Source organism: Ruditapes philippinarum, unplaced genomic scaffold (assembly GCF_026571515.1).
Source record: "Ruditapes philippinarum isolate M1 unplaced genomic scaffold, ASM2657151v2 ctg1156_1_1_1_1, whole genome shotgun sequence".
Classification (NCBI taxonomy): Eukaryota; Metazoa; Mollusca; class Bivalvia; order Venerida; family Veneridae; genus Ruditapes; species Ruditapes philippinarum.
In genome coordinates, this window is record NW_026862197.1 from 55,713 (window position 1) to 74,346 (window position 18,634).

Here is an 18,634-nt window from a genome sequence, read left to right on the forward strand (position 1 = left end):
AACCGCCATGAGTTATGTTAAAACGGGAAAAATCAATACAATTTTAATATATACACTAGTCTCGCTTCCGCTGTCACTGCGCAAGCGTCAAAATTCATCTCAGTCTTTCCGGATCCGGCCATTTAACTCAAGGTAATCGACTAGTTTCGAAAGAAGGAAGTTCTTTAGATTAGGGAAACAATTTCTGTTGTTCATTTTATTTTTTAATTAAGATAGTTTTGTGTAAGTTTTTTCTTGATTTTCTTACGATTTCCTAATGGAAAAGTCATGGAAAATTCCCGCCAGTTTGGTTCAAACCGGCTCTTACCGGATTTTGAAGTACACAAAATTGCGCCATAGCTGAGTAATCTATATACGTTTTAAATCTGTTTACATCACATACACAATTATTTACAGGCGACAGGTATTCTTTTGAAACGTCTTATATATTGTACAGTTAACAAATTTTATATGTATTTTAGCTTAATTTCGTATATTTAATCGCGTATTGTTCTTCATTTTTGTACGGTACTTTGTTTCGTTTTCATTTTAAAATTGGATGCGCATTTAGTGTTTCATTTATTTGTTGTTTGGATATTTGTGAGTTTTGTCTCTCAGAGTAATGGTGACCTCTATTTTAAATGTTTGAGAATCATTTTTACAGAAACTCTTTCATTATAAAATTTTCTTGTTAGGGCATCTTTGTTTATGTTGTCTCATAGATAGCATTTTTAAATAACAAACATGATAGTTTTAATTAATATGAAACTGATTTTATCGTTGGTTTTGTCTGAACCAGTAATTAAAGGCATGCTCTAGAAACAATGTATATCCTACATGTATATGTATGTGAAATGAAAATAACTGAAATTTATAAATTTGAGAGTTAGCTTAAGATTAGACATTCAATCACACCAAACTAACGGTTTAAAAACGGCTAAATTTGTATCATTTTAGCATCAGAAAAATGTGCAGCCTGACTGGGACTTGAACCTGGGACTTTTGGAATACGGTTCCACGGCTCTACTGACTGAGCTATCCAGTAGTCCAATATATTAGACGTTACAGGCTTGTTATAGTTTGTGTCGGTCAAGCCTGACGTCTAATAGTTATTGCTCAAAAACGCATAGCATCATAAAAAATTCAAAAAATGTCTATTGTCTTGCCTTTCAAGCTTTATTCAAAAGCTTATCTTCTTTTCTTTCAATTTCATGCTCAATCATACACAAAAACTCTCAAACAGTGTACTTATCAATTTAAAATAAAATATAAATATCAATCTATTTTTGTCTATCAGCCATACTGGTTTAGCAAGGTGCTTTACAGATTGATTCCAAATTTTTGAACGGAAAAATATATTCGAACACACTGACATGTGCATGGGCAATTTTTTCGTTAAAAAAATATTCCGTTAGATTGTTCTGATTCAGTTAAACGCTTGCATTTGAATTAGCCAATCAGATTTCGCGCACTTTATGGCCGCCATTTGTTTATCGGCTGTAAAAAAAATTGAAATACATGAGAGGATATATAATAGGGCTGTAACAATACGGTAAAAAGCGTATTGCAATATATTGCAATACGCCACATCCGTATTGCAATATATTGCGATACGTATTGTTATTAATGTAAGGTACTGGGAAATAATTCAGAAAAAGAGAGTTATATTATTTCAACAAATATTATATATATCTCTATATCTCTCGCAAAACATAATTAGTGGATACTTTCCTTTAACAAAACTTTAAACTGTTTTAACTATTTAAGCATCAACTATGAGAAAAAATTAACAGCAAAATAAAACTTGAAACACTTTTCATTAAGTCACTGACAATCAAAACTATATCGTAATGATTTCCTTAACACAGTTTCATCAAAGGGGTTAAGTGACAGTTGCAATTAATTCATGTTTTTCTTAAGAAAAATTAACATGTCTACTTTGTCAGCATCCAGTGAAGCACGTTGTGCAGACAAGATATCACCTGCAGTACTAAACACCCTTTCTGAAGGGACACTTGTTGCAGGAACACATAAGTACTTTCTTGCTAAACTAGCGAGAAGAGGCAATTTCCATTCATTGTCCTTCCACCAGACTAATGGGTTAGCACCTAAACTCAGGGTTTCCATTTGTAGGTAGGCATCCATTTGCTCCCTTGCTTGATCCATTTTAGTTTTGGTTCCCTGTACAGTTTTTACAATGATTACATCTTCAAGAAGTAATGCTAATCCTGACTGCTGAGGTTCTACTTTCTGACTGCTGGTCTCAACACCTCCTTCTGAAAAATATATTAACAACACAGTAAAGAATCTGAAAAATAGAGAATTATTATGAAATAGCCTACTTAGCACTTTACCAAACGAAAGTACATTCATGCTTTAACAGATTTGTGAGATTATGTACATGAAAAAGAAACTGAAAACACATGACATCAAGTAAGTATTTTTGCATTTGCCCATAACTGGCAAATGCCATATTCCATACAATGATTTGATTGATTTGAATGATTTCAATGGTCTATGATTTACAACAATTATAAATTACCTAGCTTAAGCTGTGGTAATGCTGGTTCAGACTGTGCCCCTGTTGTCTCCATATCAGATATAGGACTGGTGTCAGATTCCTGTTTAACTAGAACCTTCTGTGTGGAAGCAGCCTCAGAGATTACTCTGTTTGTTATTGGAAAAGCATCTTCCTCTGAGAAGCAGGATGTCTTGAACCTTGGATCAAGTAGTGTTGTGCATTCAAGGTATGGTAGAAGATCAGAGTACCTGTAGAATATTTAGAGAAAAAATCAATACATTTTCACCAACAAACTTACAATGTTAAAATATTTTACAAATGAGAAATGAGGGAAATGTTGTTACTGTATAAGATCTCAAATAATTGTTCCATTTCTTTTATGTTAAATAATATGCACGTTAAAACTTAATCAAACTCACTTATTAAATCATCAACCTCTAATTTAAGTCATTCATGTATATGACACATGAATAAATTATACAATACCTTGGTTGAAGGTTCTGTGATATTGCAGTTTTCAGTTGTGAGATGGCTTGCATATCATCATCTTTGACTGAAAGCCCCTTGATAAGCTTTTTCTGAAGAGGCAGTATCAGAGAAGCTGTTGGCATAGATTCAGAGCAAAGGGCTGTTGACACTGTGCGAATTGGAATCAGCACTGACATTATGTTTTCCGCAAGACCGATATCAACCTCACTTAAAGTAGCTATGTCAACTTCCTTTGCACGAATATCTTTACTCATAAGGGCTGTGTAAATGGCTGGTTGAAGTTCAAGAAACCTTTCAACCATGTCAACAGCTGAATTCCATCGGGTACATACGTCTTGTATTAGCTTTACTTGTCGCAAGCCCAAAAGCTTAATCTTGTCACGCAATATTGCAGCTGCTGTTGTACTTCTATGGAAGTAAGAGACAACCCTCCTGATTCTGCCAAGTAAACGAGACACACTATTTAAAGCAAGACCCTTCTGTACTGCAAGATTTAAGGTGTGTGCATAACAACCCAGGTGTGGTTGACTGCCAAGTAATCGTGCTGCAGCCAGCATATTTGCTGCATTGTCGGTTACAAGTGGTGGATTCTGTGGTAATTTCCACTCTGTTATAGCTTCTCTGATAACCTGTGCAACATTTTCTGCTGTATGACTGCATGGCATTGCTCTGGTCTGAAGAACATGACTTATTAGTTCCCAGTCATTATTTATATGGCATGATGTGATTGTAATGTAGGACTCTGTAGCCCGACTTGTCCAGCCGTCAGTTGTCAAGGCTACTGTGTGTGATTTTGACAAACTCTCGACGACCTTGGATTTCACACTCTGATATAATTCTGGTATCAAAGTTTGTGAAAAATAAGTCTTTGAAGGGATAACATAATTAGGATCTAATATATTTATGAGGTCACGAAACCCTTCATTGCTTACAACGCTAAAAGGCCTCAGATCTTTTATCATAAAATTTGCTATTTTTGACGAAATCAACCTCGATCTCTCAGAATTTGGTTTGTATTGTTGCCTTTTATTGAAAAGTTCCATAACAGTTGGTTGTTGACTCCCAGCTGATGTTGTAACTGCAGATGACATGTTAACAGAACTTTGAGCCGATAATTTTATCATTTTGTGATGCCTTTCCAAGTGCGTTCGTAAATTTGTTGTACCCCCACCACATTTGACTGCTACACCGCATCGATCACAAAACGCGGTATTTTCGATAATTTCATGTGTCTCTCTTTTCCTTTTAATTGAAAAGAACTGCCAAACGGCACTCTTTCCTTTTGGATTTTTAATCAAATCATAATTATTTTCGTCTGCCATAGTTAATCATAGCTTTATCACCGAAGCGCTTTGATTCGTTTATTCAAGCATTTGTCTACCCGCGCACCGTGTATTTTTTATACTAACACCGTTTTTTACACGCTTCCTACTTTCGGTTTGTTATTTTCTTTTGTGCCTAGGACATTGTCATTTTATCAATAAAATTATGGAAGACTTTCTTTTATTTATAGAGGATATTATGGAACACTGTTATTACTTAATAAAACCGGTACAACTAAATGTGAACCGCGGTGCAATATTTTTTTATCCTGCACCGCAATATATCGGTGTACCGGTAAACCGTTACAGCCCTAATATATAATAATCATGATTTTTCGGATGTGACAGTTTAATTATTTTGACAATAAGTAGATATTTTTAGTTTTGTTCATAAATAGGTACTAATGTAAATACACGCTGTCTTCATTGTTTTTTGTTCCGCCCGATTTTCTGGCGGAACATGCTATTGGTTTTTGAGCAATTTCGATATGACGTTGCTTTGCCCAGAAGCAAAAATATCTCAAAGCGACGTCATATTTATAGGGCTTAGCTATCCGGCTGTTACGCTTTTTCTCCTCTAAATAGTGAACAGTTCTGAACCGTGACATAATCCCCTGCTATATTGAAAGTCGTCCACGAATTTCACAGAGTTACAGAGCAATGTAAATTAAACTGAGCTTTATCCAGTCACGGTCACGTGTTGGGTGCCAAATGTCACATGGTGAGAAAAATGTGCAGCCTGACCGGGACTTGAGGACAACCGTTCCGCGGCTCTACTGTCTGAGCTATCCGGCCGCTTACACTCTTTCTCCCATAAATAATGAACAGTTCTGAACCGTGACAGAGTTATCAATTTTACTTGAAGATAAGGGAAATAACTCGTATTTTTTCACTCTATATACCGCGATTATTTACGTAGTTCATATGATATATAGACTTTCAATGGGTGTATTGTGCTGGGAATCTGACAATCTTTTATTCATTCACCGGGCATGTCAATTAAGTGAAGCATATCCTGATAAAACTTCTATTCTGTTAATAAACCAAGTATCAAAAAATTAAAAAAAACTTATTACGTACATAAACTACCAAATAGTTTATGATAGGTAAAAAAATTCTTGCTTTTCATGCATTCAGTTTCATTGTTATTCATATTAAATTTAAAGTTAAAGTTGTGTTATTTTATTTAAATGTTTTATATTAATTTACTTCAGGAAAACACTGAAAGTGAACAATGGCTGAACAACAGCAAGTTGATTTACCAACATTCAAAGTAAGTCTGTATGACAGCATGTCACATGGTCGTTCGTAGTTTTTAGCTCGACTGTTCGAAGAATATGAGAGCTATTGTAGTCGCCCCGGCGTCAGCGTCCGCGTCTGCGTTGGTTAAAGTTTTTTGTAAAGTCAAATATCTCAATTATTACTTGAGATATTCAATTGAAACTTACAATACTTATTTATAGTAACAAGGTTCATCAGATTGACAAGTTGGATAACTCTGCCTACAATATTGACAGAATTATGCCCCTTTTTTACTTAGAAATTTTGGTTAAAGTTTTTTGTAAAGTCAAATATCTCAATTATTGCTTGAGATATTCAATTGAAACTTTCAATACTTATTTATAGTAACAAGGTCCATCAGATTGACAAGTTGGATAACTCTGCCTACAATATTGACAGAATTATGCCCCTTTTTTACTTAGAAATTTTGGTTAAAGTTTTTTGTAAAGTCAAATATCCCAATTATTGCTTGAGATATTCAATTGAAACTTTCAATACTTATTTATAGTAACAAGGTACATCAGATTGACAAGTTGGATAACTCTGCCTACAATATTGACAGAATTATGCCCCTTTTTTACTTAGAAATTTTGTTTAAAGTTTTTTGTAAGGTCAAATATCTCAATTATTGCTTGAGATATTCAATTGAAATTTAAAATCTTTTTTTTATAGTAACAATGTACATCAGTTTGCAAAATTGCATAATTCTGCCATCAATATTTGCAGAATTATTTGCCCCTTTGAAACTTAGAAATTTTGGTTACAGGTTAATGGTCTTCAAAGATATTAACTTGAAACTTTACACATGCTCTTAGGGTCGTAATTGGAGGATCATAATTGTATGTCACTGACCAAGTTCCATAACTCTATCTTGCATTAAGGCTGATTCATATTCCCTTTTCTACTTAGTCTCTTGGTTAATGTTTACATGCAAGTTTTACATATCTCAATAACTATTAAAGATATTAATGTAAAACTTCACATATGCATTTAGGGTCATAATTGTAGGTCACTGACAAAGATCCATAATTCTATCTTGCATTTAGGCTGATTTTTCTCCCCTTTTTTCAACTTAGAAATTCATGATAAAGTTTTGCTTGTAAGCTGTTATCTCAATAACTACCGAAGAGTTTGTACCTTTTTTGGGACAATTTTATTCCTTCATAATAATAAAGCAGTAATTTACTTGATAAAACATCTTAATAACAAGCCTTTGTACCTTTTCTGTCAAATTTATGTATTCATAGGTAATTGATATTATTATACTTAATAAAACACCCTTGTGACATTACCTTCAGAAAAGTCAAGACAATACTGTATAATTAGACTCTCTCTAAGGCCTATAACATGAATTTATAAAAAAAAATTAGCCCTTTTGTGAACTTAAAAAATTTAACATTATCATGGCTCTTTTACTATCAAGCACTTAGAATAGTCGAGCGTGCTGTCCTACTGACAGCTCTTGTTTGTGGTTGTTTTAACTGTACAATTTGTATGTTAATAGAATTTAAGCAGTTTGGCTGGACTGGGCAGGGGTTTATTTAAGCGGACGCCCGCTTGCCCGCGTCGGGTAGAAAACGCTGTGGGCAAGTGAAATTTGAAAGCAAATTGCCCAGCGGGCAAGTGAATTTTCGTTATGCCTTCTATTAGCTTTGATATCCTTTGCCGATAATACTTTTCTTTCCGTTCATATTACAGTCAAACAAGTGTATTTTTAACTGTTTCTGATTGTAGTTAGACTCCTATCAACCAATCAAATTACGTAAAAAAACTTTTTCCATTTTGCTTTCCTTTCAAAATGGCGGGCGGCGCCGAAAGTTTTCCCATTTTTAAAAGAAAAAATCTACAGCAATTAAAGAAAAAGCTGCAGCAAAGAAAACATCTGATTTTCTGAATAAAAAGCATAAGATCACAAAAATTCAAGATGAGTTATGTCAATAAAGACTGACACAACTGCAAGATGCAGAAAAATCGGGCCGTAAAAATCTACTCCTTTGAATCCTGTACGCTATTGTTTTCTTCATACAGTCAAAATTTAACTAACTGGCGTCAACTCATTTGCAATAGGCCTATAGAATTTTTTTTAAAAATCGTCACAAGTAATCTTTTTTACACAAATCTTGACGAAAAATCATAATAGTCTTGAACTGTTGTTAATTTATTTTCCTTTCTCCCCCTACGGCAATGTTTAAAAATATTCTTACCTATTAATAAACAAAATAAAATAATCCATAAAATGTTTAAAATCCTTTTGGGTAAATCACAGCATATTGTGTAACTATAAGTTATCTGAGGTCATTCTAGGTCATGCCTAATTTACGACCAAAACAGAAATAATCTCTTTAGGTGAAACATACAGCAAATGACGTATATTACGTCTGACAGTTCTTTGAACCAGTCAGTGCTCTGAACTATATGATTACTGCATGGAGTGAGTCCCTTTGATGTGACATAAATAAATTTTAATACAAACAGGGAGGATAGTAATCAGACAGATCCATTTAAATTGAGTATAACACATCCTGTCATGGACTTGGAGCAACTTGTTGTTTTTAAAAATGAAATAAATTTGAAAGGTACATTACTAGTTTGGTAAATTAAATGCAAACAAAGCAAACATATTTTTGATATTTACATTGTTTGAAATCAACAATTAACATTTAAAACCTAGCACAATTTTAACAATCAATGTACTGTTTCCTTTTTAAAGTTGTAATAGGGAATAAATATTTTTAAGGTGATAGCATCTGAATGTTAATATATATTTTAAGTCATCTGGAATAGGGCCTAATTATTACCTGTAATTTTTATAAGCCTTAACAGATTATGTCGGACATTCTGACTATTGTTAATCTCCACTTTCATTTTACTATTTTGATGTGAAGAATCCCTGACATTTAGGAGTTTTTCTAAATTAAATCTCAGGGATTTCTATTGGATCCCTGGCAAAGAAAGTTGTGTCGACCCCTAGACTATTGTGAATTAGCAAAAAAAACATATACAGTAGGGAATTTAGGACTATTTTACTATCTGAGGCATAAGTTGATAGGATCTGCAATAAATCTTATTTTTACACATAATTTTTGCTTTGATTTAATATTAACAAACTTCACATTTAAGATCGGGCAACCTGTTTTTCCTGGGGGCAAGTAGATTTTCAAAGTTACTTGCCCTTCGGGCAAGTGAAAGTCAAAACCTTAAGTAAACCCCTGCTGGGGTTATGGCAATCTGATGAAACTCCTGACTAAAATATTTTTACATTTCATAAAAGAAATATAACAAATTGTATAACCCTTAACACATTAAGTTTGTTCAAGAACTTTTTGTCTTCAGTAAGTTCAAACTGACATTCAATGATATTAAGTTAGTATTTTGTTACTGGAAGATCTTCGAGTGAAGTAATATTTTTTGTCTTTGTATGATAAATATGGTTTTATGGTGTTTTTGTTTAGTTTTTCTAAAGAAAATGATGGCCATTTTAGCATTTTTTAAAACATAGCTAATACTTGCAATTTATTTTAACTTCAGCTTGTGTTGGTGGGAGATGGTGGTGTTGGCAAAACAACATTTGTGAAACGTCATTTAACTGGAGAATTCGAAAAAAGATATGTGGGTATGTAAAAGATTCTGGTTTAGCAATCAGATTTAGTTTTGTTTTTTATCATATAATGTCACTTCAAAATTTCTAAATGACATGTAGGCTAATGCAACCATCGCAAATACATTTTTCATTTAGCAGGACAAATTGGGAATTTTTGTATCGGGAAAGACAGCAAATTGGGAATTTTTGTGTCAGGACTATAAAATCAGTATTTGCAAGAAATGTGAATCATTCTGCATTCTTAAAAAAATGTTTGTTTAAAAAATGTAATACTATAAGGTTTGTCATGAATTGATCTGAAAATATATTTCAAGTCTGTCTCATAAAACAATAAAGAAGGAAATACAGGGCACTCGTTTGGTAGTTTTTGGGGCCGAATATGGGTACCATTCCCTTCTCAAAATCATATGTATTTTTCCCCTATCTCAGAAAAAATTCCCCTCCAAATTCTAAAATTAATCAACTTAAAGTAATTTGTTTGATTTGTTAGTCTAAATTAAAAAAAATATACTTGCTATAATTGATTTCAATGGTAGGAAAATTACAAACTATTGAAACCAATGGTAGGATATATTGTAATGACTAAATGTGATAAAAATACACTGAATACATCATAACATAAAATTTCAAATTTGCCTTAAAACGACGCAAAATTCCACTTTCTATGGGTATGGGTACCTGTCCCCAAAAGGTGTCTAGTGACCTGAAATAATTAAGTGGTATTTAACCTTTCTGTGAAGTGTAAGCTGTCAGATTTAGGCTATTGTTTAATTAATTATTAAATTGGGAATTCTTTCATCAAATTACATGACAAGTTTAGCTTAGTTTCATTACAATCAATATATCTTCGGTATTTATGTACAAGGAATTGGTCCATATACCAGACCCGTGTAAAGAAATATAAAAACCAAACATTCTTTGTTATAATGCCAACTTGACAGATTTATGATAACCACTTAGTCCCTGAAGTTAACTTTGAACCATCTTTTTTTTTTCAGCCACCCTTGGAGTAGAAGTACATCCATTGAAATTCTACACTAACAGAGGAGAAATTTTATATAATGTTTGGGATACAGCTGGTCAAGAAAAATATGGAGGTCTTCGTGATGGCTACTATATCCAAGGTAGGTGTATACTTGCAAACCTTAAACGGTTTAAACCCTTTGAAGTTTGTGTACTGGTTATTCCCTGTTCTGAATTTGGAACAAGTTGAAGGAGTTTCAATATCAAATAACTAGAATCATGGGTAGATATTTCAGCATGCCCACTCAACTTCAAACGTAGGGGTACATGGGCCCCCTGTCATTGAAAATTGGGGGTACATTTCAAAACCTGGGGGTACACATAGTCATAAGTTTAAACATGTTTATGTTTGTAAGAACATTTTAGTCAACATGATATTAATGAACAGCTGTTTCACTAAGTATCACTACCCACTAACACAGACACAAACTCAACACTTAAGGTAGCAATATAACAGCCATTACAATCACTGGTATTTTGTTAAGTCCATATGATTATTACCCATTTCCAAAATTTTGTATATCCGAAATTTTGTACATTTTAAAATCTCAATATGACATACATAAAGCTCACAATTGAAGGTAGTTGTTAAAAAATCAAGTGACTAACTTTTTGCTGATCATTGGAGAACACAAAATACTTTTTGGAAGTTGTAAATATCCAAAACTTTTTTTCTTAAGACAGTACATGTGACGTCAAAACATCACTAAAATATTTACGAATCAGACTGAGATGACTTTGAAAGCAGACAAGCAATTGTGACCGGGTTTAGACTGTTCCTAACCACTGGTAGATGGCAACAACATTTAGTTGATAAGCAAATTAGGCTAACATTCATTCTGACGATTTTACTTTGCGTGCATGTACCCCCTACTTACAATTTTTATGCGTGCATCTAGAATTTTGTGCGTGAATTACGCACTGTAGTGCGTGAATGGGCATGCTGTATTTGTGTACACGCACATGCAGGTTTTGCAGACCCAAGGCAAATAACTTTGCTGGAAATTAAGTTGATGTACATTTCTTGTTGAATAATTCAAGTAATTGCTCTTTTTCCCTAAAATTAATTAGTTATAAGCAGTCAGCACTTAGTAAAATTTCTTTTAAACACGGTAAAAGTTCGCAAGTATTCAGTTAAAAATTACATTCATAAACTGTAATATCTACAAAGATTTCAAGCATTCAGTTAAAAATTTACATTCATAAATCATTATTTCCACTATCCATTCAATGGTAATTTTTAAAAGATGGTGACCTTTCTATGTTCTTTAATATGTTTTTTTATGCCGATTAACAGGTCAATGTGCTGTGATAATGTTTGATGTCACTTCAAGAGTAACTTACAAAAATGTGCCAAACTGGCACAGAGACTTGGTACGAGTGTGTGAGAATATTCCTATTGTCTTGTGTGGAAATAAAGTTGATATCAAAGACAGAAAAGTGAAAGCCAAAGCTATTGTATTCCACAGGAAAAAGAATCTCCAGGTATTGTATTAATTAGAAATAGAAAGTATGAAACTAAATAAACAATACTTGCTATGTTAGGTGTTACATGTTTCTTTAACTTCTAAATAAAACTGGTCCTGCTTGTTTCACCGTCTTATTCTGCATTTCATGGGTGATTTTCAAGATTAACTGCAACTTAAATTTACAAATAAATTTAACTGTATTGAATAATGGATGCACCCATTAATTAATTGGATCCAGATATTAAGTTAAAGACAGATTGAATATAGACAAACTTATTATATATTTCAATGAAGGAAAATCGAAAGTCAAGTTGATATTTTGGGTATGTATAAAAGATATGTTAAATTGGTGACAGTGGCATGAATCAAATGCATCCATCTGTGAGTGTTATATACAAAACATTTTTGACATATAGCTCAAAATAGTGACTAGGCTTCCAGTTTTCCTTTGTGAAATGTAAATATAAAATATTTTCATGCTAGCAGTCTTCTACTTCATTGAATTTCCACTTTTCCATGTTGATGAGAAGACATTTTTCTACCTTTATTATGTACATTGTACTTGTAATTATACAAGTGGAATTTTCAAAATCAGTAAATTCTGTTTTAAGTAATTGGTAATGATAGCAAGAATTAGGAGCCTACAGGGATTAGTTGGAAAAAAAATTAATGTGGAAATAACAAATTTTGTTTTCTTTGATAATTCTATTATTTATAAGTAATTGATGTTGGTGGTTACAGTTAAAATTACAAATGTTTCTATGTTTTAGTACTATGACATCAGTGCCAAGAGCAATTACAATTTCGAGAAACCTTTCTTGTGGTTAGCCAGGAAACTTGTTGGTGACCCAAATCTTGAATTTGTTGCCATGCCAGCCCTTGCTCCCCCAGATATCACAATGGACCCTGAATTACAAAAACAGAACGAATTGGAACTTGCAGTAAGTAACTCCTAAACATACTGGAAGGGTGACATTGACTGTTTATTCAACTTCAGTATTCTGTAATTTATAAGTCTTATGTGCATAAATTATGTAATTCATGATTTCAATAAATGACTTTGGGTTTGACAGTCTAATTTGAATCCCTTTCTCAAAAAGTGCTGAAAAGTCCTTGAATTTAATAAGCGCTTAAATTTGCTGCAAATATGATTGAATGACACAGTGTTTGTAAAAATCTGCATTGGAACAAAAACGATCCAATTAAGGAAATGTTAGTTCAATGTCAACAGTAAGGGAACTAATTGCAGTTGACAAGTTTAGGTATGAATTGAACGTAGTTGTGCCCCTTGTTCTATAGAAACTGAATACGAACAAGGATACAAATAATGGTTGCTAGTCATATTACCGATATTTGTTAACACTATATATGTGTGAGTGGATGAACAATGATAATAATTAAATTTGCTGGTCATACTCGAATATTTTAGTTGCACAATACATCAATACATGTATAAAAATTTTACATAATGAAGTGTATGTTATTTAGTAGTTAACAATAGTTTCCAATGTTTTAAGATTTTAAATGATAAATGTGCAACAAATTGTGCCTGAAAAATGGGAAAAGGTGCTTTTAAGTGCTTGAATTTTGGCATGAGACAAGTGTACAAACCCTGATATTGTTGGAGCAGTAGAAGTAAAAATGCTTTCTGCACATTATTTTGTAGTACATACTACTTGGTAATTGCCTTCTTATTAATTTCATGTTGGTTTATACAATATGCTTTTTATGTTTACAGCAAGCGGTGAACTGCGCCCTGCCTGATGACGAAGATGACTTGTAATGCACACTCCACGCTAGCTCAGTTATTGTTTATTTATATGTGAACTTGATAACTCTTCATTTGCCTTTCACTGTCTCCATATGGTACAGCTAAAATGAATAATTCTTGGTGCAACTTTTTCAGATGGACTTTTTATATGAATGATAATGAAACACTTGTAACTTTATAAAGATTGCTTTAAAGTTTGAACAAAAAAAAAATGGCTAGGATCCTAAAATATGGAGGCAAAAAGGTGCTGGTGTTGCAACAGAGATATTCCTATGGAATGATAAGAAAGAAAAATAGCAAGGATAGAAAAATGGGGAAATAGGATTGTGGTTAAAGTTACATAAATCAACGTGGAATTTTTTCATAAAAAGTTCATAGATAGGAAAATGTCTGTTCCCGGCCTTTCTTTTATCTATCCTGATGAAAGTTGTTAATTAGTGCTTCGTATAACAATCAAGGATGATTTGGTATTATTTTATTATGCACATTGCTGAGGCATGTCACTGGTGACTTTATGGGGAAAAAAATTATGAAAATTTGTGTAAAAATGATTGATGGAAAAATGATTGAAACTTATTTGGATACAGGCGTTGTACATTTTATTGAACAATTTCCATATTTTCAACTTTGCCATAAAATATCCAGTGACCATGCTTCAACTCAGTATGTTAAATTCTTCACTGAGATTACATCATACATATATCAGCATCAAATATTTGTCACTTAGTTGGGTTGTTTTTCGAAACCAAATCTCAATGTAAAAAAAGATATGTTGTGATGGAATTGTGTTCAACTTGTCATGTGTAACTTTGTCTGTGCATATAGAAGTCTGTTTAAACATGACTCATATTTTTTTTTTAAGAGAATTTCCGACCATTGTATTTATTTGAAATTAAAAAAAAAATATTGCTCAATCGGTATTATATAGCGGACTATTTGACAGATATTTCCATTTTCAGATCATTTTGTGAAATTTAACCCAAAAGAATTAGCTCAGTCTTGAAATGTTTCAAAAATTATATGCCTTGAAATTTTAAATGTGAAAAATAAGCTATACAAGACAAGCTGATTCTTTAGATTTGATTTCATTCTTTTAATAAACACATCTTACAGTTGCATTTAAAAAAAACAACATGCCATGTGGTGTTTAACAAAAAGTATTTTAACTTTTATTAAAAGAAAATTGATTTTGTTATAAATCTGGAAAAAAAATGTTCATTTGAATTTATAACTATCCTTTATAGAATGCAACTGTTTGATATGACAAGTGTTTTACTGTGCAATTGTGTTTTTTCAACCAAGAATTTATGTGACAGAATTTTTTATTTTTGTAACTAATATACAAATTGTCTTCTTTTTTTTTAGAGGAAAAAAATAACAATATTATTTTTGAAAAGCATAAGTAAAACTAGCATGTTTTCAACTGATATTTACATTTTGTTTGATGTTCAAGATGGCTGAATACATGCTTGTAAAGCGAATATACATATATTTTGTTTATGTTTGGGCTGTTAACTTCAAAAATTCTCGTACAAAATTGTATTCAGTCTTCATATTAACATTGTTGAAAATCCATTGTAATTGCAAGTATATGAAATAAAAGTAGAAAAATTATCTTCTTTTTGTATTACTCTTAATAAATGAGCTACATATACCCAAAACCCTTAAAACTTAAATAATTGAAATTCTTTAATATATTTACAATGTCTACGCTATATCAAATCCATAATGCACCCCATCTAGCCTAGTTCGTCAAATTCTTAATTTAATGTTAGTGAAGTTATATAAGAAGTAAATGATAGTGTGAAATAAAGGTATTAATAATGGGTTAAAACAGTACTGATTCTATTGGACTCGTACACAGCTGCATAATATTGGACTCAACTGGCACCTCGTCCAATATAGTTTTGAAGGCTGTACTTATTCAATAGAATTTATTACTGTACTCCACAATTTATAATAACCTGGTAGTATCGGAAAACAACAAATCGCAAAAGAATTATATTATGGATGTTCTATATATTCATATGGCAAATAAATGTTCCAGAAAAAATATTTTTCACCCTATAAGTGTTCACGCTAAGAATTTTTTCAAACAATATTTTATAAGAGCATCCAAATGATACATTTCTATTATTTTCTTCAAGATTTGAAATTTTTGTAAAAAAAATGGCTATTTATACTTTGCGGAACAGCAAATTTTACTAGTATGTTTCCTAAATTAAAATTGCCGAACGAACAGTCTATCTAGTGCTTTTTGAACTGAACTGTCTGAATACCAACTCCTACATGGACATTAGTTTGATCAAATCTTCGAGACTAGACAACTTCTGTTTTGCTCCACCAAGTATAAATATTCCCTTGGTTAATGATATCCTACGGAACTTAACAAGACATTTATTTCTTCATGTCGATGGAATTTTTTAATTTTTACAGATACATGAATTTATTACATGCAATTACCCGTTTTGAAAATCCTATTGGCATAAAATTTATAGAAGTTAATGTTTCGCACTTGTTGCAGTTATTTAATATCTATTATTCATAAGAACTGCCAAATTAAGAATGAGTGTAAAATCTAAATATTTTAGATTTTAGACCTTTGATATGTATCGAATGGCCGTCGTATCCACTTTTTGTACGCCTGTTTGAAAAACGGGACGTATTATGGGAACGCCCCTGGTGGGCGGGCGGGCAGCGTCCAATTTTGTCCGGAGCATATCTCCTACATGTATGGAGGGATTTTAATGAAACTTCATAGAAATGTTCACCACTATGAGGAGCAGTGTCGGGCACATGAACCAGGTCTCTAGGTCAAGGTCACACAGCTCATTGAAAAATGCTTGTCCGGAGCAAAACTTCCACATGTATAGAGGGATTTCAATTTTACTTGGCACAAATGTTCACCATTGTGAGGCGGAGTGTCGCGCGCAAGATTCAGGTCCTTGCAGCCAAGGTCAAGGTCACACATAGAGGTCAAAGTTCAGATAAAAATATGAAGATGTGTATATGGACCATTTAGTCATCATTTATTGAGGGATTGTAACACAAATGGTCATTATCAAGACAATGGCTGTGATACATATAATTTAGGTCAATATATACAAGGTCAAGGTCACTAAAGATGATGAAATATCCAGATTTTGTCCGGAGCATATCTCCTTCACGCATGGAGGGATTTTAATGAAATTTCATAGAAATGTTCACCATTATGAGAAGCCATGTCACGCACATGTACTAGGTCAAAGGTCAAGGTCACACTAAGAGCTCATTGAAAAACGCTTGTCCGGAGCAAAACTTCCACATGCATGGAGGGATTTCAATATAACTTGGCACAAATGTTCACCATTGTGAGGCGGAGTGTCGCGCGCAAGATTCAGGTCCTTGCGGCCAAGGTCAAGGTCACACATATGGGTCAAAGTTAAGATAAAAATATGAAGATGTGTATATGGACCATTTAGTCATCATTTATTGAGGGATTGTAACACAAATGGTCATTATCAAGACAATGGCTGTGATACATATAATTTAGGTCAATATATACAAGGTCAAGGTCACTTAAGATGATGAAATATCCAGAATTTGTCCGGAGCATATCTCCTACACGCATGGAGGGATTTTAATGAAATTTCATAGAAATGTTCACCATTATGAGAAGCCATGTCACGCACATGAACTAGGTCAAAGGTCAAGGTCACACTAAGAGCTCATTGAAAAACGCTTGTCCGGAGGAAAACTTCCACATGCATAGAGGGATTTCAATATAACTTGGCACAAATGTTCACCATTGTGAGGCGGAGTGTCGCGCGCAAGATTCAGGTCCTTGCGGCCAAGGTCAAGGTCACACATAGAGGTCAAAGTTCAGATAAAAATATGAAGATGTGTATATGGACCATTTAGTCATCATTTATTGAGGGATTGTAACACAAATGGTCATTATCAAGACTATGGCTGTGATACATATAATTTAGGTCAATATATACAAGGTCAAGGTCACTAAAGATGATGAAATATCCAGATTTTGTCCGGAGCATATCTCCTACATGCATGGAGGGATTTTAATGAAATTTCATAGAAATGTTCACCATTATGAGAAGCCATGTCACGCACATGAACTAGGTCTCTAAGTCAAAGGTCAAGGTCACACTAAGAGCTCATTGAAAAACGCTTGTCCGGAGCAAAACTTCCACATGTATAGAGGGATTTCAATTTTACTTGGCACAAATGTTCACCATTGTGAGGCGGAGTGTCGCGCGCAAGATTCAGGTCCTTGCGGTCAAGGTCACACATAGAGGTCAAAGTTCAGATAAAAATATGAAGATGTGTATATGGACCATTTAGTCATCATTTATTGAGGGATTGTAACACAAATGGTCATTATCAAGACAATGGCTGTGATACATATAATTTAGGTCAATATATACAAGGTCAAGGTCACTAAAGATGATGAAATATCCAGAATTTGTCCGGAGCATATCTCCTACACGCATGGAGGGATTTTAATGAAATTTCATAGAAATGTTCACCATTATGAGAAGCCATGTCACGCACATGAACTAGGTCAAAGGTCAAGGTCACACTAAGAGCTCATTGAAAAACGCTTGTCCGGAGGAAAACTTCCACATGCATAGAGGGATTTCAATATAACTTGGCACAAATGTTCACCATTGTGAGGTGGAGTGTCGCGCGCAAGATTCAGGTCCTTGCAGCCAAGGTCAAGGTCACACATAGAGGTCAAAGTTCAGATAAAAATATGAAGATGTGTATATGGACCATTTAGTCATCATTTATTGAGGGATTGTAACACAAATGGTCATTATCAAGACAATGGCTGTGATACATATAATTTAGGTCAATATATACAAGGTCAAGGTCACTAAAGATGATGAAATATCCAGATTTTGTCCGGAGCATATCTCCTACATGCATGGAGGGATTTTAATGAAATTTCATAGAAATGTTCACCATTATGAGAAGCCATGTCACGCACATGAACTAGGTCTCTAAGTCAAAGGTCAAGGTCACACTAAGAGCTCATTGAAAAACGCTTGTCCGGAGGAAAACTTCCACATGCATAGAGGGATTTCAATATAACTTGGCACAAATGTTCACCATTGTGAGGCGGAGTGTCGCGCACAAAATTCAGGTCCCTGCAGCCAAGGTCAAGGTCACACATAG

The 18,634-nt window shown here is 33.4% G+C and overlaps 2 protein-coding genes across 4 annotated transcripts; one reads left to right on the plus strand and one right to left on the minus strand.

The window, feature by feature from the left end:
• Positions 1 to 33: 33 nt before the first annotated feature.
• On the plus strand, positions 34 to 15,070 carry LOC132718244 (GTP-binding nuclear protein Ran). Of its 3 annotated transcripts, none has more exons than XM_060701890.1 (7): positions 34 to 132; positions 5,526 to 5,584; positions 9,121 to 9,205; positions 10,192 to 10,317; positions 11,514 to 11,701; positions 12,456 to 12,626; positions 13,424 to 15,070. In XM_060701890.1, the coding sequence occupies exons 2-7, from the start codon at positions 5,546 to 5,548 to the stop codon at positions 13,466 to 13,468; spliced, it is 654 nt and encodes a 217-aa protein (XP_060557873.1). In that variant the 5' UTR covers positions 34 to 132; positions 5,526 to 5,545; the 3' UTR covers positions 13,469 to 15,070. The 3 variants fall into 3 exon arrangements, with proteins under 3 accessions (XP_060557873.1, XP_060557875.1, XP_060557874.1); XM_060701892.1 differs by lacking the exon at positions 34 to 132 and adding an exon at positions 170 to 222; XM_060701891.1 differs by lacking the exon at positions 34 to 132 and adding an exon at positions 311 to 403.
• LOC132718239 (E3 SUMO-protein ligase ZBED1-like) lies at positions 2,511 to 4,620 on the minus strand. Its single transcript, XM_060701887.1, has 2 exons — positions 2,987 to 4,620; positions 2,511 to 2,748 (listed from the first exon to the last, which is right to left on the minus strand). Exons 1-2 carry the CDS (start codon positions 4,309 to 4,311, stop codon positions 2,511 to 2,513), a joined length of 1,563 nt encoding a protein of 520 aa, XP_060557870.1. The 5' UTR covers positions 4,312 to 4,620.
• Positions 15,071 to 18,634: the final 3,564 nt, after the last annotated feature.